This window comes from Setaria viridis, chromosome 4 (assembly GCF_005286985.2).
Source record: "Setaria viridis chromosome 4, Setaria_viridis_v4.0, whole genome shotgun sequence".
NCBI lineage: Eukaryota > Viridiplantae > Streptophyta > Magnoliopsida > Poales > Poaceae > Setaria > Setaria viridis.
This window is the reverse complement of record NC_048266.2, coordinates 1,144,257-1,169,600: the sequence shown is the minus strand read 5'-3', so window position 1 is coordinate 1,169,600 and position 25,344 is coordinate 1,144,257. Positions and strand designations below refer to the sequence as shown.

Below are 25,344 nucleotides of genomic sequence, written 5' to 3'. Positions count from 1 at the left end.
TGCAGTTTTTTCTCTCTCTCCTGATTTTAGTAACTCTTTCCTGTTGTACCTTTGCCCAGTAGCAAAGTTTTTTTTTAAAAAAAATCGGATACTGGCACATGATTAGCATTTTTTTTAAATGCTATGTCCTAGCGTGGGAAATATAGCGTCGACAAAAGGCCCAAGCCGTAGCGAAATCGAATAGTGTTGCTAATAAACGTCACGATTTTGGTCTGGAGCACCCCCACTTGAGGGTGAGGAGGAGCAACTTGCAGTGACGGACCCTTAAACCAATCCAGGAACTCAAAAGGGCTATGCCAATCAGAACCAAACTAAACTATATAATTGGAGAGGTTGGGCCCAGTTCTTTAGGTTCACCTATGCGTTTTGCATCTGCATTATTGTGTGGCGAGGACTTAACGGAATGATTTCAAAGCTTGGGCCCTATTCATTTAGTATTCTGGTTCAACTTTGCGCACTGCCCCCTCTTCTTTACCCAATGCAACAATACCTAATAAAAACATATGTATTTCTTTTTGAAGAAGAAGAAGAAGATTACATAGTCGTTATTTTACGTGTCACGAATCAACCATTTTAAGAAAGGTGCTACTAAATATGTCAAACATAGCCTAAGAGTGACCTTTACCATGTCAACTTTGCACATTAACCTATTTCAAAACTCTTTTCTTTTTTTTTTGTCGTTATCGTCCCCGACAAGAACTCATAAAATAAACATTTTCTTCACTATAGAAAAAAAGATTATATAGTCGCTATTTTGGCGTTACGAATCAAATAGAGCCATGTCATCTGCCATGTCAAACAGAGCATCCACATATACAATTATAACTAAATATAACGCCAACAGAGGATAAAGAAACACAGGAAAATTAAATAGCGAGCTCAAGTCGGCACAAACTAAACACACAACTTGCTAAAACTAGGGCTCGCTCCTTCTACACTACACATTTCCACTATTCCAGCATTGAGAACAAGTGCACCGAGCAACAGTAACAGAGTGAAAGCAACAGGAAAGCAGAAGAATTACTCGAACAGGGTCGGAGGCGTAGGCGTGCATGTGCCGTTTTTAACTAACGGTACGGCCGGTCCGCACCACACGATGGCAGGTAGGGCAGGGGGCACCAGATCCCTCCCCAAAAACCTGCTGTTTGCTTTTGGGAGAAGAAGAAACACAGATAAAAAAACCCAGCAAAAATATGCTCCTTGTCCAAAGTCCAACCACTGAACCTAATTTGAAATCAAACCCGACCAACCACATCAGAACAACTCAACCCCTCCCAAATCCTAATCAATTCCCAAATCCTACACATTCTATCTGGAAAGACATTAATATTTTTTTTTGAATTGAATGCATTAAGTATTTGGTATAGCAAAATTGGACAAGAGCAACCTTCCAAGCTTACCTCTAATAAAGAAATGCAAAGCAGGGCATGGATAAAAACAAAGCTTAACCACATGATTAGCGGGCTAATTACGCTGCTAATTGCCACTCGGCTCCCTCTCTAATTCTACCACGACTAGCACTAGCCCTACCAAAAAGTGGGGGCGCCTCCCCACCAACGGAACAGACCAAACACCGTGAACCTCTCCCCCCACGGTCTCTCCTCCTCCTCTCGCTCTCCCTCCTGCCCCTCCCGCGGCGCGGCCGAATGCCGCGAGCTGGGCGGAGCTGACCCCGCCGCCGGCGACCCCGCTCGGCCGCCGCCGCAGCGGCGTGGGTGAGTCTCTCCCCTACCATATGTGTATCTTCGAGGCCGGATACGGCGGTTTCTCCGGCAGTTTCGAGCCCGGCTCGGCCTCCCCGGCGAGGCGCGGCTCGATCTGCGCGGGCTCTCGCCCAATCGGCTCCGCCCGAGCTTGCTCGAGGAGTTGACCGCGGGCTCTGCCGCCGGCGCGCCGGCCGCCGCGGGTTTCGCGGGCGCCTGCGCGCTCCCCGTGCTGGGAGTTTTGAATTCCGAGTCGGTGTCCGGGGTCCCGAGCCCGCGGGGCTTCTCGGTTTTTTGTTTGGAAAAAGATTTTTGTTGCTGAGTATAAAGCCGCGATTTTGGGGGCTCCAACCTCCGAGAGCTAAAGCTTTTGCGTTTTTTTGTTCTTGCTTGCCTTTCTCGCTTTCCTCGCCGCAGATTCGGCTGCAGAGCGCGGAATGCCCGTGGAGGGAGGGCACTGAGGCCGCCAGATTCGGGAGCACGGGAGCCTCGCTTCGGGGCCCGGGGATTCGCTTCACCGGGGCGGCGGAGGGTTGGGGGCGGAAGCTTCTCCGGATTCCAGCGTGTGGGACCTCAGCGCGATGGCCGCCGCCGGCTGGGTCGGCGGCGGCGACGCCAAGTACAACTCGTACAAGGCTCCGGGCTTGCGCGGGGCCTTGCTGGAGGCGGCGCACGTCTCGTGCCTCGAGGACCGCTACGCGCTGGGGCCGCAGCTCGGGTGGGGCCAGTTCGGCGTCATCCGTTCCTGCTCCGACCTGGTCACCGGCGAGGCGCTCGCCTGCAAGTCCATCGCCAAGGACCGCCTCGTGTCCCCCGACGACGTGAGGGGCGTCAAGCTCGAGATCGAGGTCATGGCGCGCCTCTCGGGCCACCCCAACGTCGTTGACCTCAAGGCCGTGTACGAGGACGAGGACTCCGTGCACCTCGTCATGGAGCTCTGCGCCGGCGGAGAGCTCTTCCACCGCCTCGAGGAGCGTGGCTGCTTCTCGGAGCACGAGGCCGCCGTGCTCTTCCGGTACCTCATGGAGGTCGTGGCCCATTGCCACAGCAAGGGGATCGTCCACCGGGACTTGAAGCCGGAGAACATCCTCCTGGTCAGCAAGTCGCTGTCGTCGCCGATCAAACTCGCGGACTTTGGCCTCGCCACCTACATCCAGCCTGGTACAGTTGGTATCCGATCAATTCTATGCAAGATGCACTTTGTCAATGCTAGTCTTTGGGAGCTAAAATCAGAATCTGGGTTTTGTCAGGTCGAAGCTTGAGCGGCATGGTAGGAAGCCCGTTTTACATTGCGCCGGAGGTGCTTTCCGGTGGATACAATGAAGCTGCCGATGTATGGAGCGCCGGGGTTATACTTTACATCCTCCTGAGTGGCTTCCCGCCGTTTTGGGGGAAAACAAAGTCGAAGATCTTTGAGTGTATAAGGTCCACAGAGCTGCGGTTCCCTTCTGATCCCTGGGATAGGGTTTCTGATTCAGCAAAGGAGCTGGTGACTGGGATGCTGCGGCGCGATCCTAGACAACGACTAACCGCCAAGCAGGTTCTAGGTGAGACACGAATTCTTCCATTTTTCGCAATCGCCAATTTTAGAAACTAGCCCTTTTCATGCATCGATATCTTTAGCTAGATTCATGATTCCTGACTTTCAGACATGAATTCGTGTGTTTCCGAAACCGCCAAAATTAAATAACAGCCCCTTTCATGCATCAATATCTTCGGCTCCATTCATGATTCCTGACATTCAGACATGAATCCATCAAACCGCCAAAATTAAATACCAGCCCTTTTCATGCATCAGTATCTTCATCTGGATTCATGATTCCTGACTACAAATTCAGACAATTGAACTGTCGACCATAGAGATCAATGAAAGCAAGTCTAGCGTTGTTTAATTGCCCGTTTACGTTACAAAACGAGTAAAGCATCGTAGCTTCTCCGCTAAGTAGTGAGCTAGTGCCAGCTCAAGCTGGTGGTTTTCCTAATTTAATCTTGCAAGGCTGGGAACAGGATGAGTGTCATCGGCAGCCATCACCATTTTGTGGTAGGGCCATGTTCTGGTAGATCCACTACCACCGTACTGATATTTTAAATCCCCCCCTTTCTCTTCGCATATGTTACTTTAAGCTTGCTGATTCATTCTTCCACCCTTCATGGAATCTGGTTTGGTTGGCTGTCATGGCATAATTTCCGGACCTTACTGCAAGGATCAGCCTGTTGTTGATGATGGGTCCTCCCCATTCTGTAGTAGCTGTTCACCACGTGGACTTTTATCTAAACAAATCTTTCTCACGCAGATCATTCGTGGATGCAAGAACACGCGGAGCAATCACAAGATTCCTGCAGCCACTGCCACGAGATCGGCCTCCGGAGGGAGGACCTCGGCTCGTGCTCCTTCTCCACGCCGCTGGCGTCGCGGAGCAGGGACGTGAGCTTCAACACCGGCGGCCCTGTCTCCTGCCAGGGCATGGCGGGGGAGGATGAAGCGTGCTCGCCCACCTTCGCCTGCAGGTCGTCCTTCTCGGCGTTCGTCGCTGACATGGCCCCGTCTTGCTCGACCTCAGGATTCTCGTTCGGTGAGGCCTGCGAGCCCAGCGGCGGGGCGTTCCTGCCACCACCGGTGGCATCCATGCCGAGCTTCTCGTTCTTCTGCGCGCAAGAATGCGACGAGCCTGAGCCGTCGGGGTCTTCGGGCCAGAATGCTCCCGCCGAGGCGACAGTGGCTGCTGCTCCTTTCTCGTCCCTGAGGACCGTGGAGGCCACGACCACAAGGACGGCGAGGGGGAGCACGTCGCGGGGTGGCGTCGGCATCAACAGCAGGCGGAACCACACGATCGGTGCCGGCGAGCGGGAGCACCTGGACGTGGCGGTGGCCGAGTCCGTGATACGGTGGGCGTCGTGCACGAACCTGTCGACGACGCACTCGCTCCGGGCCTCGCTCGTGTGCTAGCATACGTGATAGTTCTTTCGGCAGCCGTCTTTGCCTGTAACTGTGACGGGGATGAGGTGAGGTGTGAGTGGTTGAGATGAGAGTGACAGTCAGAGGTAGAGCATGTAACCTGGACCTGATATATATAATGTTGTTATACTAGTAGTAGATTACCGAGTGATAATGTGCTTGCATGTTGTCATGGCGTCATGCTGAATGAGATGTTCTTTTTTGGCCCTTGGCCCGCCTGTCGATGTCATTGGAACTCTGGAAGAAGCGATCACCAGTCGCTTGCAAAAACCCCATTGCCGACACGAGGGCTTTGCGTCAACTTATCAGCTACCAAATAGTATTTTTTTCTCATAACAAATCAGCTTTTCAGTCAGCTTATAAGTTCAACTGAACATGTCTAAGGGCTCTGCTTCAGCTTATCAGCCACCAATAGTATTTTTCTCTCACAATAAATCAGCTGTTTCAGCTTTTCAGTCGGCTTATAAGTTCAGCCAAACAGATCGGAGATCTTCTTCAGGGTCGTGCGAGAGGCAACTACCCCATTGCCGATTCAATCTGAAGAAGCCAAAGTACTTCATCGATATGCTAGGCACCATATGAGCAAGAAATTTCCCAGATTCACAAGATTCGAGCGGTTTATACACTAAAACTCCACGATTCGATCAATCGATCTGTACATAAAAAATCACTAAAGAAACATAAAACAGGATTTAAGTGATTAAATATATATGGCCCGTCCATTTCAAACTCCAACACGGGAAAACGATAAAAACGACGAGTTCGTTTCCGGGCGCGGGCGGCGCTACTTCCACTTCACTCGCGCAAATCGTCGAACACCGCCATGGCAGCCGCCGCCGACGAGGCCAGGCTCGAATCCTTCCTCCAATGGCTGCAGGTCGCCTCCTCTCCCTTCCCTCTCCTCCAGCTCGCCTGCTACCAGAACCCTAAACCCCGAGACCCCTTCCTTCCCTCCGCAGGCCAACGGCGCCGACCTCCGCGGCTGCACGATCCGCACGTGCGGCGGCGGCAAGGGCTTCGGCGTCTTCTCCACAGCCGCCCCCGAGCCGGGCGCCACCGACGGTGAGCACCCCTATCCTCTCCTCTCCCCTCTCCTCATCCGGTGGGCGCTAACGTGCGCGCGGCCGCACCGGTGCAGGGGTGGTTCTGGTGGTGCCGCTCGACCTCGCCATCACGCCCATGCGGGTGCTGCAGGACCCGCTCGTCGGCGCGCGGTGCCGCGCGCTCTTCGAGGAGGGAGGCGTCGACGACCGCCTCCTCGTCATGCTCTTCCTCATGGCCGAGCGGCGGCGCCCTGGCTCGCTCTGGAAGCCGTAAGGCCGCAATTCGCATTCCCCCCACCTTCACATCTTTTTTTTTTTTTTTTTTTTGAAACGAAACCCCACCTTCACATCTGAGTTGTCTGAGCCGTGGTTGAAATGCTGGGGTTACTGCGTCTGTAGGTATTTGGATATGCTTCCAAGCACCTTCGGGAGCTCCCTTTGGTTCAGCGAAGAGGAGCTTGCCGAACTGGAAGGGACGACTCTGTACCGTGCTACGGTGATCCAGGTTTGTCTGTGCACACTGCTGTTTCTAGAATTTTACTTGCGGAAGATTGGGTGAATATTAAGATAAAATTATTATTTCAGAGGAACTCGATGCAATCCCTATTTGATGAGAAGGTTAAAGGTCTTGTTGAGGAGCTTTTACATGTTGATGAATCCGCAAGGTTTGTGTTGGGTTCGCTCTGACTGACTGGTAGTGTGGTGTCGTCGTGCTGATGGTTTTTCTAAATCTATATGATACATTCATTCTTATGGGCAAAATACTGGCCTATTTTATGAAGCCAAGGAACTGACCCTAGGGCCTATCTGATTCTACATGGCATCAAATTAGGTGTTTCTAAAAATATTGTCAGTTATTCAGCTTTTTCAGCGCATGACTCATTGTCTTTGTATCTTTAAATTAAGTTGTTAGGAGCCTGAAAAGTGACAGAAGGTTGCATCATGATTGAGAAAATAGGTGTTAAACTAAATTCCATACCACTTCTTTTCTGCTGTCTCTCAAGTAAGCTGGTGCCATTTTGCTCTGTTTTCTTGAACTATGGTTCATTATATCGCTTTATTGATACATAAAGAGGATGACAGATTGTATTGCGATTGAGCAAAAAAAAAATATTTAGATCATTCTGTCTCCATTATACTCCCCCTCAAGTGTGCCTCCCGGCCTTTCTCTCCTTAACTAAGGTTCATAGCATGTTTGCTGGAAAATCTACTCTTTTTGATCCGGCTTGAAACTTTCCAGTTGTTTAGTACTAGCACTCTATTTCTTGAACACGCTTAGTACTAACACTGTCAAAACTGTTTTGCAGCTCCACTGAAGTGTTGTTTGAGGACTTCCTTTGGTATGTATAATTATTGTTTGCACTAAAAGTGGAAATGGCAATAATATAAGCTTCACTCGATATCATTTTACCATCCTGATTGATCATGTCAATATGTGGACTGTGGACAGCCCTGTATTCACATAATGTTGTGAACAATACATGGGGTTAGAGAACCTCCTTTACTCTGAGGTCCTGGACATACCTACATAAATGTGACAAAGACAAAATCCTGAAATGCAGTAATCAAGAGAAGAAACAGAAGGATCTTTTGTGGTTATTTTGGTTTGTTACAGTGTAAATTAGATAGATATCATTTTTAACAATTGTATAACAAATAGGAGCACATTTTCACTATGATTTGCATAGCTACTATATTGTATTTTCAAATCTACAATGCAAGTGTATGTTCAATTAGATACTTACGTAAACTAGTCAGCCGCACAAAAAAGTACTAGTACCAAGCTAAAATAAGGTATTACCGTATTAGCCATGAAAAAAATTAGCATGTTTGAACATCTAGTATCAATTGAGTACCTTCCTTCCTATTTCCTATGGTCAGGGTGAAAACTTGATTGGTGTTAAGGAATCTGCTATTCTGCCCTTGATTAAAATTATTCTGTCAGGGACTATTTCTTTCACAAATGTATGGAATCAAAAGCTTAGTGAAAATGCCATACAGATGTCCCAGTTTCCTTATCTCCAGTTTTTTTTTCAGTTCTGATCAGCTCATAAGTCATAAGAAGTATGTGTCTTTGACAGGGCAAACTCAATCTTCTGGACTCGGGCACTGAACATACCATTGCCGCATTCTTATGTTTTTCCGGGGTCATGTAGTGATCAACAGACCAGAACTAATGATGATGTTTGTGATTCTAGTCTCCCTGCCCACCAGGTTAATTTGAATCTTTCTAACCTAGTGCGCTTGGAATTTTGAACATTTATTTATCAATTACTCAATATGTGTGATTTTACCTTTCCATCCAGTTTTATGTGATTGTGTGAAACTATGTGGACAATGGTTAAACATTGGTTATGTTTTCAATTCTAATTTACAAGTTGACTACAACTTATGCTATCCCTATCCTCTGATTATGGGATTAAATCTGAGAGATTAAAATTCGACACATTTTTTTGTTGTTCTGTCAAGTATTTATTGTTTCCTAGTGATGTAATAAAGAAGGTAATTCAGAATTCACAGACAAATAACGAAAACTTAGTAGCTATAGAATGTATTGAAAGTATGCGAGAGAAAAACTAAATACTGATGTTGCTGAAGTAACCAACCCTGATTTCTAAATAGATGTCATTCTACTATAGTACAACAACAATGGAACATCTTTCTTTTCTGAAAGACACAATTCTGCAGAAGATTATGAGACTCTCATTCAAAGCTTTCACTAGTTTAGTTATTGCTGCTGGGGTACTATCTTCTTCTAGTCCATGTAGTAAATAATCTTGGAAATAAATGTGAACCACGAACACTAAAAAGGAAGTGGTATGTCTCTATCTCTAATACTTAAAACATTCCAGTTGGTGGTGATGGTGTGCCTTCCATCACCACCACGCTGCCCCTAAATTGCCCTTGAGTCTGATTATTTGGAATTTACTGCCTTATTTCATTTGCACATAGCAGAAGTTATCTACATGTTTTGTCATAAGTGTTCCATCCACAACATGAATTTACTGCCTTATTAACACAAGTTTTTGAAATGAAAATAACATCAATCTTGGAAGCATAGAAAAAATGGCTTCCTCACTTGTATATGTAGGTAAATCTACTATCACCATCATAAAATGTGCCTCAGGATTGTTGGAGGGTTTTGAAGCTGAACTCAGCATCATGTCATGAACACAAATCTTGAGTCTCAAGCCATTTTAGATGATCCATAATCAGACCTATACCCTCAAGTATTTTGCGCCCTTTTTCTATTATAGCAAAATTTCAAGAAACTTCTTGAGGCTCTGGTATACCATGCGCATCGTTTCTACACATGCTTCCTGGCATCTTCATATTGAGTTTTAAACGTCCCAATATTTTAACTGTTTTTTTTTTCATCCATACGTTCTTGTATCAAAATGCTTGCTCTTTTTTGGCAGGAAACTGACATTACAGCTAAGGATAGTAGCTCTGATGAGAATTCTAAATCAAGTAACACAGAATCGATTTGGGTTGAGGGCCTTATACCAGGAATAGATTTCTGTAACCATAGTAAGAGTTCTAAACTATATTGTATTTAGTAGACAGAGTATTCATATGGTTGCTTCTTCGACAAGAAATGCCTGTGAGGCTGTGACTGTATTTGCTAGGAATTATATAAATTGTAAAGAAAGTAAATATTTACCTGTTAGGCTAGCATTGCTCCTCCCCCTTAAGCTAAACCTGTGGCTGTATTTTCAAGGAATCATATAAATTATAAAGAAAGCAAATATTTATCTGTTAGGCTAGCATCTCTCCCTCTGTATTCTAATCTTGCTCGATTGCATTCACTAGATGTAAAGGCACTGGCAACATGGGAAGTTGATTCTATGGGAAATGCTACTGGAGTCCCTGCTTCAATGTACCTCATGCTTGGTAACTTAAATGATCCAACTTATAGTCTTCATATGATAAACGAACCATGTGGCTTTCCTTTAAGCTAATGTTTTTCTATAAAATGATTCTCATTATGATTAGTTCTATGTGTTCGTTTCTTTCTCAAGCTGACAAAAGTTCTGTTGAGGCTGGGGCAGAAATCTACATAAATTATGGCAACAAAGGAAATGAGGTATTACTCACATAAATATTTGCAGATCTAGAGTTAGTTTACAACAAATGTTTTGTTCTTAGTTCTTACTAGTTTTCCATATTATCATACTTGCCATCGTATGACTTGGATGGTCTCTTTGTCTCACATATTCTTATTCAGGTCATCTACAGTTTTCTAGTATAATACTACTACAGCACTGTGATACATGTCTTGTGGAACTATAGAACCCATTAGAAGGAATTTCTTTTGAGTTGTATCCTTGACCTTAGTAACAATTTGGACAAAATAATGCAGAAAAAAGTCAACCATGTTTCCCTGGTTTTGATGATGCACAGTATAAATGAATAAAGAAATTCAAATGAGGGGAGGATGCACTGCTTGAAGGCTGTGTGGCTCATTTTTCTATCACTGGGGTTTGGTTATTTGATTTGCTGGGTACATGAATTCACAGATCCTTATTTCCTTATGGATTTACTTTTAGTGCAAATGCTAACTCTAGGTTTCACGATATAATGCTTAGAAATGAAAAGATGGTTGTGTTTCTATGCATTTACATGTTTAACAGTTCAACTGCTGGTATAGCCTTACTAATGCAATGTTGTATGTGTACTTACAGGAACTACTGTACCTCTATGGATTTGTGGTTGACAACAATCCTGATGATTATCTCATGGTAACCCTCACAATGATGTATGTGCTTAAAGATAATAATTTTATAGGCCATGTTTGTCATCTAGCTTCTTTGACTAACAGATAAAGGAAAGTCAGAGTTCTCTTGTGGGAGGAGATGTTCGTATTGTTAATGTGAACATTTTGACTATTAGAAAAAAGGAAAATGATGACGTCAAATTCACAAATAATGTTTTTGTCATTTGTTCCAGAGTCGATAGATCTCAGAATTGGAATAGAATGGCAGATCCCTGTCTCATTCTTTGTACAAGTTACTTAGAGACTTTATGATTATTTGATAGACTGTTTGAAAGGCTCGATGTGTTTACAAAAGCAGATAGTTCAGACTCAATGTTTTCCCTCTTGTGGCACACTTACATAAGATGTATGTAATAAAGCAAGCTCTGTTTACTTGTTCTAAGTGCAGGTTCATTATCCTGCGGAAGCTCTTAGACAAATCCAGTCTGCTGATATTAAGATGAGGCTACTAGAGATACAGGTACTCTAAGTGATTAGCTCATTCCCCCTATTCGTGGATTGCTTATATTATGATATTTAGGTGCTGTTGAGGGGCTTACCCATACATGCCAGCATGTTGGGAATTGCCTACTGGTATTAAGTAGCTTGTGCTTAGTAGTTACCTTACATGTCACTTTTGATTGTTAATTTCATACATGATTTAAAGTTGTCCCTGTTCAGAATAGCTCAAGATCATAATGACTGCACTAACTGGTTCAAGCCCTCCAAGCATCCATTGCCATCATTAAGCTCACTTTGTTTGTCTTCTGTGTATGCAGAAGGGTGAATTGAGATGTCTTCTACCCAGAAGTTTGCTTGATAATGGATTTTTTTGTATTTGTTCCAGTGAAGATAAGGATGACAAGAAAAACATCAGTCCTTTTTGTAATTATAGTTGGAGTGGTCAACGCAAAGTTCCATCATATCTCCACAAAATTGTCTTCCCTCAGGAATTTTTGAGTACCTTACGTACGATTGCCATGCAAGAACATGAGATTGAACAGGTTGCTTCTTTACTTGGAGAGGTTAGTGCTTTTCACACACTCTATTTTTAACCAAGAGTTTACTCCTATACTATGATCTCGGTATTTGGATTCAGGCTTTATTCTTGACATGTCATGTTACATTTGCTGCAGATGCAACGATAAGCTTTTCCTTTTTCTTTGCTATTTCTGAATTTTTATAGCATGAGTCTCTTGTATTGTTTGGGCATGTCTTGTTGGCAGGCATCCTCATGTGAGTCGTAGCCATAGAATTGGAATCCTTATGTTGCAGAAATCTGAAAGCTAATTAGCGCAGGTGCTATTGCACTGATGCAATGTGTGCAACTCCAGAATATGTTGCATATATCCATTGTTTTTGGTAGCAACATACATGATAATTATTTCATGTCGTTTGCATGGAAGCACTAATTTTTTGCAGCAAATCCACGATCATTACTTTGTGTCATGAAGGCTCCAAAGAACTTTATGCATGCAGTAAAAAAAACTTCATGAAGTAATTGTGACCTCAAGTTTCTCTGCAATATTTCATTTTTGGTCTAACATTAGCATTTGCATAATACATTTGAATTTCAACTTTTTTCCAGCATCTTTTCATATGGCTTATTTACCGTCCGATTACGTTTATATTTGGACAGCTCAAGAATTTATTTGGATGCACCCCATCTAGCCTTGAATAACAACAAATCATGTATTATGCGGGCAAATTGATTCTAGGCCTTTGCTGATTTTGTTCTTGCTAGGTTGGATCTAGTGAAGATAGAGAACCATCTGATGCAGAGATCCAAAGTGCTATTTGGGAGGTGTGCGGGGATCAGGGGGCACTTGGTTTGCTTGTGGATCTTCTTAGGGTCAAGTAATGCATTCATATTCCCCTTTGATGTATTTTAGACCATACAGCCATATTTGATATAGCATCGTGAATGACCTGATAGATCTATCCATTCATTTTGCAAGAATGGCTGAACTTGAGGAGGGCACTGGAACAGAAGCATCTGACAGCGAATTGCTTGAGCAGTTTAATTCCCATGATTCGGAGGACTGCACGAGGTGGGCAGAGGAAATTATGCTTTTGCTGAATAGTTACTTGTTTTTTTTCTATATCACCGCAGGTCCACTATCTTAAGACACATGAATGCATCCTAATATACTTATTGCCTGCAATTTATTAACGATTTTCTACCAGACTATTGAAAATGACTATTTTAAGATGGAACATAGAGCTTAAACTGTTCTTATTTAGGAGGTTGTCCGTAGTCAATAGCCCAGTATCCAGGGTCAGCATGGAGCTACTATCATTGCCAGTCTACCTGGGCTTCATTTCCTATGAAGATCCTGATAAAAATTTCATTGTACAGCACAATCAGTTTCATTGTGTGCCTTATTCGTAACATAATGGACAGTCGTATTATATACTGAGTTCAGGTGCCAATATTAATCTTTGAAGTAAAAAATGAATATCTGTACGTATCCAACTTCAATACCCTGGCACTTTCGTAATCTAAAGGCTTGGATCTTAGAGCATATCTTCCTTTATTGGCATCATGTTGATCATAGTTGCCTCTTTCCTTAATCTATTAACTCATGATACTTTTTTTCTTTTTCTTGTTTCGCAGCGGAAGTGACGAGAACAATAAAAACAAGTCAAAAATAAATAGTCACTCGTGTATAGTATACCGAAGAGGGCAAAAGCAGCTAACAAGGTTGTTCCTGAGGGAGGCAGAGTATCTTCTGGAGCTTTCTGCAAAAGAACAGACCTAAAAAATTTATCCAGTATACATTTTTCCTCTACTTTCCAGTAAGATTTTCAAGGTTCTGTATGGCTGTAGTTGTGGAAGATAATGTAAACATTCCACTACAGAGGCATGGTAGTTTGAGTCAACGTACGACTGCAAGAGTGATATCTTTTATTTTCACTACATGTTTTGCAGTGTAGGGAAAAGAGAGTTTCCTCATTGAAATCAGATGAAAAAAACGTTCACAGATTCATCAGATGGCTTGCAAATCAAACTTAAAACACTTGCAGTGATTAATGGTTGCATAAACACCATAGTATATTCTAACTTGTTGAAGATTCTCTCTCTTTTCTTTTCTTTGGTTTTTTACAGGGCAAACGTATCGACGATTCTGACCTCTACAGGCTTGCAGCAGGTAAGAATTGCTGCTGCTGTGGTCGCATTTGGTGGAGGATGACCAAAAGAGGCACCTGGCTCCGTGAAGCCTAGTCTGTTAAGAGTTTTTGATGGAGTTTGCCCTGTTATTCTGTTATTCCAAGTTTCCAACCATACCTGAACCAAACGCCATATAAATTGGGATGAGATGGCTCCATCCAAACAAATCCTAAAATGTTATACAGCTGCACGTTCTGCACATGCACAGTACCATGTTCTGTCTCCAGACTTTGAATGAAATTATTTCTCCACTCTGGCATCCCCAGCCCTCTCCTAGTCAGGATAAGAAATCTAAACCCTCATTACCACAGGAGTTCATCAACTCACTACTGCTTTGCTGCTGTTGGGCAAATGTTTGCAGCAGGGGAAGACGCCCCTGATGGTCGCCTGCATGCGACCCGATCTGCTCAACGTGCATTGAGCTTGAGCTTAGCACTGCTCAGTATTGAGGTTTTCACAAATTCAATGGAATGGATAGGGTTATGTTACCAACTTTGCAGCATCTTAATTTTATTTCGTCCCACATTTGCTTCGGAATCACGGTGAGAAATTGCAACGATGAATTTTGAACGTGCTAGAGGTAATTAGCAAGCCCTCATCACCGGAATGTGGGGACACATACATAATTAAGCAGAACCGGACCAGAAATACAACCAAAACCCTAACTTAAGCTGCATTATTAAGGCCTTGTTTGGATACTAGGGGCTAAACTTTAGCCCCTATCGTATCGGATGTTTGGATACTAATTAAGAGTATTAAATATAAGCTAATTATAAAACTAATTGCACATATGGAGGCTAATTCGCGAGACGAATCTATTAAGCCTAATTAGTCCATGATTGGACAATGTGGTGCTACAGTAACCATTTACTAATGATGGATTAATTCGGCTTAATAGATTCATCTCGCGAATTAGCCCAAGGCTTCTGCAATTAGTTTTATAATTACTTTCTGCAATTAGTCTTATAATTAGTTCATGTTTAGTCCTTCTAATTAGCATCCAAACATTCGATGTAACAAGGACTAAACTTTAGTCCGAGGATCCAAACACGCCCAACTTAGATAAGCTGGACAAGAACGAAGGGCACCATTGTTGAAGACCCAAAGGGTGGCATGACATCCAAGACTAGAGTACCCAGTGAAACAGTTTGTTGGCCCTGACCTGTGCTTTACCACGCGGAGTTCACCACCTGCGTTCCCGCCCTCCATGCCCATAAACACCGCATAGCTATGGTAATGGAGGTCGACCGGGCGCTTGATCTGGAAGAACCTGGCATGGCAGAACCTGGATTTGTCAAGGTGCACAAGATAGGAAGACTTGCTGGTCCACTCCGGCGGTGTGAGGTCCCCCCCAAACCTTGCGGATTATTCGGCGGTGTCACAGTGAGGTCTCAAGTACAGATGCTGCCATCGTCCTCGTCGCAACCATAACAAGATGGGATCCCGAACCATAGCTTGTGCTCTGGCACGTAGTGGACATGGCCGCAGAATGGCAGTATCCAGTCGCCAGCCTTGGTCCAGACATGACGCGCCGTGTCGAAGCAGTGGGTGCCAACAACTGCGTAGGAGTCGACATGGGACGACATCCCGGAGTAGGTGTAGACGTAGGGAGGCGGCGGCAGCGAGTACCACCACCGGTCGTCGTCGTGGGAGAAGCGATCGAAGCAGCCGCTGCGGTTGTTGAGGGTGAAGTCCGTGTCGAGGACGTAGCAGCTGCTGCCGACGGCCATGGAGATGGGCGCAAACTTCGGCGCGCTGAAGCTGGGCGCGCTGCGGATGGAGCGCGACTCGGGGTCGTAGAGGACGACGCGGCCGGTGAGGTCTTGGCTCCAGGTGCGCCGCCGGGGCGGGCAAATCTTGGGGACCGAGTCCGCGGCCGAGACCTGAGTGCCGCTTCCGTCCCTTCCCTTTCTTGTCATTTCCCATGCTGTCCGTCCCATGCGGGCTCCGCCGCGGTCGCGGAAGACATGTCCCTGGTCAGAAAAAATTTCCATGGGACGGTCCCCAAATTTCTGTCCGTGAGAACCCATCGTGGATGGACGACGCGTGGCTACTACTGCCATCCGACGCTCTGCTCGTGAAGCTTGACAGGCTCGGTATATCCCTCGCATCGCTCGGCTTAGCTCGGCTTACAAGCTCTAAGCTTCGATACAGCTGAAGAGACCCTGGGAACCCGATGCTGCCGCCGCGCTTCCGTTCAGCCGTTCCCCTCATCCGCCACCCGCAGCTTGACCGTTGGACACCATCGCTATCTCGTAGCTCCACAGACGTCCCCATGTAACAAGAAAACGCTGTGACTGAGGAGACACGCGTTGAAGACGACGAAGAGGATAAGAGGCTTCCTGCATCGGAAAAAAATTCAGAACCAAATGGATGAAGATGATATATGAGTTCGTCGGTCCCTTGCAAGCCAGCTAATGGCTATTCTACGTTGTGCTCTCGTGCTTCCCCTTCCATTCTGCTCAACTTGATTTTAGCAATCCTTCAAATTCCAATAGCTAAATTGCCGCTGTTACAATTACAGCTGCGACGGATGTTAGACTACCCAAGCACTTGATAAAGTCAGAACCCATCTGGTGTGAGGACGTCTGCGGAGCTGCGGCCGCGGACGCGGGGGGCTCTGGCAAACTAGCTGCAATGGTGGATAAGGGGACGTAGGCGATGGCGGCGGCGGCGCCGGGTTCTCAGACCCTCGCTCGGCTGTATCAGCCAAGGTATACAAGTCGAGCCTGTCGAGCCTCGCGAGCGCAACAGTAGCCACGCGTCACAGGATGGGTCCTCACGACCCGGACAGAAGTTTGGGCCCGTGGTCGGGGTAGCTGTCGATTCGGTATTTCGCGCTGCCACGTTTGACCCCGCATTTGTTGCCATCTTCTTTATTCTTGGTCTTCCTTCTCGCCCCCCAACCGACCCAAAAAGCAGAGTCGAGCGCAGGGAGGAGAGATCCAAATACACGGCCAACTCCTCTTCTGCATCGAAGCGAGCAGGCTCCCGCGGATCTCGCTCCACGCGCCGCTGCCTGCCCTTCCCTTCCCTTCCGTTCTCCCCCGGTTGGTTGCTTCTCTTCGCCCTTCTCCTACTTCTTCTTCCCGCGCGTGGGCGGGTTCCTTTCGTGTTAATCGGTGCTTGACGGATCGGGGGCAGGGACAGCAGGGCCCCGAGGTTCTTGGTTTTATTCTTCTTTTGTCTCATTAAAATACCCCTGCACGAAGGAGGATCATGGAGCGCGGGGTTCTTGGCTCCAGGTGCGCCGCCGGGGCCGGGCAAATCTTGGGGATCAAGTCCGCGGCCGCGACGTGAGTGCCGCTTCCGTCCCTTCCCTTTCTTGTCATTTCCCATCTCCATGGGATTCTAAATTTCTAACACTATTTAGGATTTCTGAATTGGTTATCTCAGTTGATCTGGGATCAGATTTGGCACCATATCCTGCTATTTACCAATTTAGTTTCTATGCTGTATGGAGCGATTTTAGCTAAAAACGTTTCTTCCAGTTTTTAAAATTAATGAATTTGCCAGTGCCCATGGGACAGCATCGTTGTGGGATTCTAGCATCATATATGCTTGCTTATTCGAATTTTGATTCTAGTAGTTTTTTCACTACTGATCCTCTACCAAAGGATCACTTATTTCAATACATTCGTAATTTACTATAAAATCTTTCTTTTAAACCCTGAAATCAAGATATTTTACTTATGGTGTTGATATGGGGACAATACGCCAGTCTTCTGCGTTCATCATCAATTCATAGGTTTCATATTTATTTGTTTATTGTCATCTACAGCACATAAAACTCTTGAGGTTTATGAATTTAATAGAACAAGTCATAAGACATTTACGCAATTAAGTTGTATTGCTAAAATATTTTATTTTCTAGCGGAGATTTTTATTTGAGCCCAGAATAAATAAGGGCATAATGCTATTCAGCATTTTATGCTTCCACAACACTAATTTCCACAACTTTTAGAGATCTGTTCAAGCTGTGCTTACATGATATTGCCACTGGGGATGGGCACATAGAACAGCCTTTTGTTCTCAAATTGGATGAGCTGTTCTGTTGGCATCCAAGTATACATGCTTTAAGTATTGATTGGTTGTTGCTACTATTGGCAGGTCATGTGGCAAAACAACTTCAACAAGTTTTGCTGGTTCTACCAAACATGATGTTAAGCCATTGCAATTAGCAGCAAATGGATCCTCTTGTTTGGCTAACGCTAGTCCAGTACTTAAAAAGCAGCGGAACCTCTCTGTTAGGTGTAGCTCTGCAAATGTGGTTAACACTTTTGATGATGCCAAAGGTGTATCTTCCAGTGTTGTTGAAGAAAAAATTGGAGTACTCCTGTTAAATCTTGGTGGACCAGAGACCCTGGATGATGTTCAACCGTTTTTGTTCAACCTATTCGCTGATCCAGTAAGTAAATCGTACCTCACAATTTACTATCACTGGACATGTTCTCTAACTGTTAATAGTTTGCTTTCCCATCAGTTGAATGAGTGCCAACTAATAATAACTGTTTCCCATATAATTGAACATTGGTCAGTATTATATTTCTAACACATCTGCCATCAATTATTTTCCTTCTGTTTTTTAGTTTTTAACATTATCATAACATAGAAGAATTTTCTCTGACTGTTCAGGATATCATTCGACTGCCTAGGCTGTTCAGGTTTCTTCAAAGACCACTGGCCAAACTTATTTCTACTTTTAGAGCTCCTAAGAGTAAAGAGGGGTATGCTTCAATAGGTGGTGGATCACCATTGAGGAAAATTACTGATGAGCAGGTAAATGTTCAACAATCTGACTGTTCTGAAATTGATGTTATTCTACTTTACTGTGGTCCTGAATTGATTGTAATTTATCAGCTGGTCATAAACCTGTTGACCTCCGAGTCTTTCATGACATTGACTTCCTTTAAATTTATTTCTGATTAAAAAGTCTTCCCCATTCTCATTCGAGTAACTGAAATTCCAGGCAAATGCTCTGAAGATTGCACTGGAAAAGAAAAACTTGCAAGCAAATATTTATGTTGGGATGCGTTATTGGTACCCTTTCACAGAAGAAGCCATTGAGCAGGTGAAACTTCTTGACTCCATTGACTAACTTTTGCTTCTGTTAAATCCTATTTCACAGGTTTCTTCCTTTATGTCTCTAGTATTCAGTTTCCAAATGCTTGTTATTCTAGCGTATTGCAGAAGAACCATGGCATGTGTGTAGAAGACCATAGTACCCTCATTGAGTGGCATGCATAGAGTTATCCTGCTTAATTCCCTCATGCATATGCACTTTCCATTTTACATGTATGCGCTACCAATAATACATGGATCCAGTCCATTGTTGCAACCAGCAGTAAATGACATGCTACTAGCCTACTATACTTTTTGTTGGAAAATTAAGATTCAATAATGATGACACAGTTAGTATAAGGGTGTATAAGAAACAGAATGCTAATCCATCTTGAAACTTTAGACTGTATATTTAATAACAAGATTAAAAAATTGTAATGACATGTATATGGGAACAGGGAGACTGGTTATTTTCCTCATCTGATTTTCTTCAGTGGAGTTAATGTTTTGCATATTTAGTTGATATTTTTTTTGGTACTCATCTGATATAAGTAATTTAAGATGTTGATTTATGCATAAAGTGCATTTCATGGTCATGTTATCCGTCCGAGTCCTAAATGAGATGAATTGTTTCCTGTTTTTTCGTTGATAACAGATTAAGAAGGATAAGATTACCAAGCTCGTTGTTCTCCCACTTTACCCTCAGTACTCCATATCAACAAGTGGATCAAGCATTCGTGTTCTCCAAAACATTGTCAAGTAAGATGCCTTCTCTTTATGAAATCCTTTCGTGATGCCGCAAGAACATAAATACTAATACAAAGATACCCATGCAGGGAAGATTCGTTTTTTGCTGGCTTGCCAATTTCCATCATTGAATCATGGTACCAGCGTGATGGCTATGTGAAATCAATGGCTGACTTAATTGAGAAAGAGATATCTGCCTTTTCCAATCCTGAAGAGGTCTGCTCATTCACAATTCCTACTTTTACTTCTGTCTTCGTTCGAATTTTGCATATGATGGCAAGGGATTGCTTGTTCCATATAAACATTTTAAATTTCATTACAGCTATTTGCATTGCTGTAATGTTCCTTAGTGATTTTATTGCAACTATGATTTAACATTGCTATATGTACCTTTCTCTAGATGAACTTAACCAGTAATATACACAAAATGTATGAAAGGTGAGTAAATGAAAATAAAAGTAGTAGATTTATAATGATAATACTTAGATAACATTGCATCTTTTGTTACCTTTACTAACATATTGGCACAAAATCGATGATCAAATATGTATTCTGAGGCCCATATTAATTTCCAAAATGGGCATCAATTTTGTGGCAGAAGAGTACTAGATATTGTTTACTGAATGCAGTATTGTAGTTGGTTTAAAGGATAGTCATGGAAAAAATATATGTGCTGTAATTTCATTCTCACATTTCTTTTTGTTATGAAAATAAATGCCAGGTTATGATTTTCTTCAGTGCACATGGTGTGCCACTTACTTATGTTGAGGATGCTGGAGATCCTTACAGAGATCAAATGGAGGATTGTATTGCTTTGATCATGGGGGAGTTGAGATCCAGAGGAATCTTAAACAGTCACACTCTTGCATACCAGGTATATATAATATTACAATTCTATAGGTACTTGTGTCACTAACAACATCCTGAGTTGTGAAAGCTTGTTTGGGGAAATTTGAAGCAGATATTTTTTCCCTATGTTTAAATGATTGAAATCTATTACCATCCAAAAGGTTTAGAAGTGGAAAAAATTTAAGTTTATACATTTCTGGATTTTACCCCTTTTTTATCTTTTCTGGTTACTGTTTACCAATGCTAACATTTCTGTGTACATGTGACAGAGTCGGGTGGGGCCAGTTCAATGGCTGAAGCCATATACTGATGAAGTTTTAGTTGAACTTGGTCAAAAGGGTGTAAAGAGCCTCCTAGCTGTTCCAGTAAGGTAATCATCAAGTTTAGTATTAGACTTTTTCTGGATGTCTGGTTATTTTCTCCTCTATTTTTTACCCCTTACAAAAAAGATAACTACTGGAATATCTTAATTTTCTTGGGTTGTGTGTACTGCATGCACTTTACATGATACATATTGTTAAAACCAAAACACCCTTCATTGCTGCCTTTATTTTTATTGCATTGGTATCACTGCCACAATCTGGTCTGTCTCAGTGTCTCAGTGTTAAACTGGTACTTTGTTCAGTACATTGTGAGTTTCAGGTCTTTTTCCTCATTTGGTATTTTGTGTGATAAAATTCTGTAAAGAACATGCTATACGATCCCAAACCTCAGATTTTGCATTATCAATGCATGGCTATTGATTTGTTTTCTTCATAATGATCAATGCCATGATCTAACATGAAGGTGCAGTATGCTAGTATCTGGTTTACTCTGTTTACCAGACATATTAACCTGATGTAGTTATTGGTACTCTTCATACCACCCTTTTGATGGTCTAATCTGAACCATCTACTAATACAGCTTTGTGAGCGAGCACATTGAGACATTGGAAGAGATCGACATGGAGTACAAGGAGTTGGCCCTGGAATCTGGAATCGAGAACTGGGGTAGGGTTCCTGCTCTTGGATGTACTTCCTCGTTCATATCGGACCTTGCTGATGCTGTTGTCGAAGCCCTGCCCTCTGCCTCAGCACTCGTGACCAGGAAGCCTGATGACACCGACTCTGATATTGACCTGATGCATTACCTGACCAAGATGTTCTTCGGTTCGATCTTGGCATTCATCCTGCTGTTGTCACCAAGACTGATTTCCGCTTTCCGGAACACCATGCTTTAGGTTGTCTAGGTAAGTAGAAAAGGTGTGACAGGTATTTATCCAAAGCTCTAAATTTTGAGATTGATAAGTGAAGAAGTAACCTCAAGGAACTTGGTGATGGTAGCTAGAGATCCTTTAGACCATAAGGTGGAAGCTTATAGTTTGCTGGTTGTAATGTTGTTCACAGGCGAAGTTGGTCTGATGAAACTATGAAAGCACAAAACATCTCTACTAGTTCCTTCAATTTTCTTCCTCTCTTGGATAATTTGGTCTCAACACACCGTCCATTTAGTTTGCCAAAGGCTGTTATGCGTGCATCTGCTATCTTCCTTTCAGGTTCATTATTTGGCTTGGATGTGCAATTGCTACTACTGTTTCGTGGTTTCGTGCCTTTCAAGGTGACTGGTAGTCCTATGGTCAGGTGATGTAATACTGAGTATAATTTGCATCTGTGGATCCTACCGTCTCCTTAAAAGCAAGTTCAAAGTGATTCCACTGCACCATCTTGCTCTGAGAGAATTCTATGGAGGTCATTTTCACTGCAATTCTGGGTGAAGTTGCCAGCAGGTCTATATCACTCTTGACTGGCAAATACTCCCAAGGAAAAACAACACCAGTTGCAGATGAAGTGCAACACAACCTACAAATTCTGCTGCTTAGGGTTCGTGCCGGCATTGAGGGTGAACGGGGTATCTCAAACCGGGATATGGTAGAGCAGAGATGTCCAGGAGCCGGAACAACTTGAGAAGAAACCAAGCCGGTGAACAAGTGTCAGCCCTGCGAAACGTCTCTTCCTCTCTGGTGCTGGCACGCACTATGCGGTCTCGGAAAAGAATTCGTACGAGTCTCGGAGAACTTGTGAGTTTGTCACCATTGAGCACCCCCAACCTTGTTGTCTGATGGAAACGGGAGACTGCTAGTTATGGTTGAACTATCAGGAGATGTTTAACGAGGTTGAAATGAATGGAGATAAGCAGAAGGGATATTACTCGCACCAGAATCAGAACCGCCAACAAGGGAAGGACAACACACCCTTTTAAATAAGGACATGCATGGGCATGCATACCCCGACATTAACAACAGAAAAAAAAGGGAATCGAACACATCAACCAGGCACGGTGAAAAACATCGAACACATATATATAGCTGAGTCATCAATAACAGTTGTGTTAAATTTGATCAATTGGCATCTCAATTGACAATCACTAATTTATCTATAAATGACATATCACCACCTTGGGTACACTTATGAGTCTTCTACTTTACAAAACTTCTAATTATATTAATACAAGTCATCCCTCCGTCCCAAATTATAGGCTGTTTTGACTTTTATAGACATAGTTTTTACTATACATCTAAGATATACAAAGTCAAAATAATATACAGTTTAAAACGGAGGGGGTATGTAACCTTACATACAACTAGTTTCTTCATATGTATACAAAACAAGCTGACAACCTACACTCAACATAAACAAACACCGAGTCTCACATAGAAGTTGAGCCTCCTGCGATAGCATGGAGTAACCTTTGGCATTGGAGGCATACCAGGCCCACATATGCCCTCCAGAAACTGTACCACCTCAGGCATCGTAGGTCGATCAAGATCATCATCTTGAATATATGCAAACTCTTGCAACCTCCTCAATATTCACGCCATCATGCAAGTTTGCATCCACAAGGCTAACAATGTCTCCATCAAGAAGCTTCTGTGTAACTTTCAAAAGGAAGTAGCTTGCATGATCACCATCACTAGATGCTTCTTTGCTTAAGTTCCTACTTCCTGATACGATCTCTAGCAGAAGCATCCCGTAGCTGTAAACATCGACTTTTAATGTAATTGACGTTCCGCTAATCCATTCAGGAGCAAGATATCCAATAGTTCCTCGCATTGTAGTCACAACATGACTGAATTCCCTCCCTAGAAACTTAGCCATACCGAAATCTGCAATTTTTGGAACAAAGCAAGTGTCGAGAAGTATGTTTTCAGGTTTGATATCACAGTGTATTATACAATCTCGACAACTATGATGTAAATATGCTAGCCCACTTGCCTAATCTCATCCTCCAAATCAAAATTAGAAAGATGAAACCTAATGATGCAAATATTGCACAAATGGCAACAACCGTGACCATTCCCCTTATATTGCTTTTCCAATTCTGCACTTCTTTTGCAGCAAGGCGAAGGTAAAGAATTTCTCCATTACCATCAGCAGCTACATTAACCAGTTCATCATGCCAGATAGAGCATCTATCTTTTCCATAGGAATATGCAGTGCAAGAGCAATTATTCAAACAAACTCGTGCACATTCAGTCCAGCTTGATGCATTTGGAATACGCTTAGAATTATGTGGCAACCTAATGCTTGGTATAGAGTAGAATGTGTCTGTGGTACCTGTACTATTTTTGTCGCTGTGACTCCCGCAATTCAATGGAGTATTTCTTTTACACCCACCTGTTCTGTCCTCTACCTTCCAATCCTCAGGAGACCTTTCAGAGAACCTCTTCATGCATTCACATAATGTATTTGCATTGCCCGTGCAGATTGTGAAAGGGCCACAGACAGCATATACGTCACACTGATATTTTGGTTTGTAGCTAAACGTCACCCAATCGTGCGAGTTCCATATGCGCGATATCCTTTGGCCAGAGACATCTAGCAGATCCTGCACAATCAAATTATTGTTCAACAAGGTGCACATGTAGTAAACCTCTTGGTCGTTGTTGACAAATGTAAAATTATAGATAGTAGGACTTGAAATCTCCGGCATTGAGCTGAAGAACCTGAATCTACTATTCCACTCTCCACTAGACCAATATGATAGAGAAGATTTCCATGAGGACCTACAGATTCCATCGAGACCTATATCTGAGGAATACACACCTGGAGCTTGGTCAATAGTATTCTTCCTATGTTTTGAATCGACCATAACTTTTATTCCCGATAGCTCCGGAGACCTACGAGTACTTGATGGAACAGGATAAAAGTCTACTTCCAATGCAACAGTCCGCATGTCTTTTGTACTTCCTGACCAATTTAGTGGAGATTGCACGGGAGTTCAGTTAGTGGTAACCTTTTAGATATCACAACTCTATAAACTCCCGAGTCCATTCACACCCACCTAGGAGGGTTGTTCCTAGTATAAATAATTCTTGTATCCGAAAGATTACACAAGACTTTGATAATGAAATAGAACCCGTTTTGTTCAGTTGTGTGCTAACAAATTCAGAGAGTGATCTTTACCCCTTTGCTGTTGTGATTTCCTTGAGCGAATACCGAAACGGCCGCTTCGTCGGCTCCCAATTGGTACTCCTGGTCCATTGATTCCAGGTTGTGTTGGTTGGTTCTTTGAGAGTGTGGTTGGGCGAATCCTCGATTCAGGTTGCCAGTTAAAGATGGTGGTTGGCTTCGAGTTTTATTTGCCAGGTTGCACTGGTTATCATTGCTTGCAACAAGTTATCTAAGATGTTCTACATCTAGTTATCTTGATCGGGATCCTACGTGGTGAAGATCGGGACCAAGTCTCATCAATAGTGCTGGTGTTTAGACCCGGCAACCTACCGAGGGGGTACCCGAGGTAGTGTTTTGTACGTGGGGATTGCCGAAGACCAGGAACTCGAAGGTGAACTCGAACACACGATTTAGATAGGTTCGGACTGCTTATGTTGCATAATACCCTACGTCTTGTGTGTTGGTTGAGTTGTATTGATTGGTCATTATTTGGAGGGGATCCCTGCCTCGCCTTATATTGTCTAGGATAGGGTTACAGGTCAGTTGTTGTACAAAAGTACTAGTCGGATTCGACTAAGGAGTCATACTCTAATTGCTACGAGTAGTTTCTTAATCCTTGACTAGTTC

The 25,344-nt window shown here is 43.5% G+C and overlaps 3 protein-coding genes and 1 pseudogene across 6 annotated transcripts; 3 read left to right on the top strand and 1 right to left on the bottom strand.

Moving 5' to 3' along the window:
• The first annotated feature begins 1,551 nt into the window (after positions 1-1,551).
• LOC117852284 (calcium-dependent protein kinase 17) lies at positions 1,552-4,813 on the top strand. Of its 2 annotated transcripts, XM_034734300.2 has the most exons (4): positions 1,552-1,715; positions 2,121-2,864; positions 2,954-3,250; positions 3,998-4,813. In XM_034734300.2, exons 2-4 carry the CDS (start codon positions 2,285-2,287, stop codon positions 4,648-4,650), a joined length of 1,530 nt encoding a protein of 509 aa, XP_034590191.1. In that variant the 5' UTR covers positions 1,552-1,715; positions 2,121-2,284; the 3' UTR covers positions 4,651-4,813. The 2 variants fall into 2 exon arrangements, with proteins under 2 accessions (XP_034590191.1, XP_034590192.1); XM_034734301.2 differs by lacking the exon at positions 1,552-1,715 and having other exon boundaries at positions 1,752-2,864.
• A 568-nt stretch (positions 4,814-5,381) lies between these two features.
• LOC117852283 (uncharacterized) lies at positions 5,382-13,448 on the top strand. Its single transcript, XM_034734299.2, has 16 exons — positions 5,382-5,536; positions 5,619-5,721; positions 5,798-5,972; positions 6,102-6,207; positions 6,288-6,367; positions 7,010-7,042; positions 7,784-7,916; positions 9,122-9,233; positions 9,516-9,596; positions 9,725-9,789; positions 10,388-10,444; positions 10,868-10,939; positions 11,238-11,483; positions 12,203-12,315; positions 12,417-12,509; positions 13,076-13,448. Exons 1-16 carry the CDS (start codon positions 5,483-5,485, stop codon positions 13,218-13,220), a joined length of 1,668 nt encoding a protein of 555 aa, XP_034590190.1. The 5' UTR covers positions 5,382-5,482; the 3' UTR covers positions 13,221-13,448.
• A 3,066-nt stretch (positions 13,449-16,514) lies between these two features.
• Positions 16,515-21,750, top strand: LOC117852989 (ferrochelatase-1, chloroplastic). 3 transcript variants are annotated; one of them, XM_034735326.2, is made up of 10 exons: positions 16,515-16,680; positions 16,843-16,926; positions 17,741-18,038; positions 18,266-18,409; positions 18,600-18,701; positions 19,347-19,450; positions 19,528-19,654; positions 20,160-20,312; positions 20,557-20,657; positions 21,191-21,750. In XM_034735326.2, the coding sequence occupies exons 2-10, from the start codon at positions 16,850-16,852 to the stop codon at positions 21,504-21,506; spliced, it is 1,422 nt and encodes a 473-aa protein (XP_034591217.1). In that variant the 5' UTR covers positions 16,515-16,680; positions 16,843-16,849; the 3' UTR covers positions 21,507-21,750. The 3 variants fall into 3 exon arrangements, with proteins under 3 accessions (XP_034591217.1, XP_034591215.1, XP_034591216.1); XM_034735324.2 differs by having other exon boundaries at positions 16,530-16,680; positions 16,775-16,926; XM_034735325.2 differs by having other exon boundaries at positions 16,540-16,680; positions 16,784-16,926.
• A 1,139-nt stretch (positions 21,751-22,889) lies between these two features.
• Positions 22,890-24,499, bottom strand: LOC140222476 (G-type lectin S-receptor-like serine/threonine-protein kinase At2g19130; annotated as a pseudogene).
• Positions 24,500-25,344: the final 845 nt, after the last annotated feature.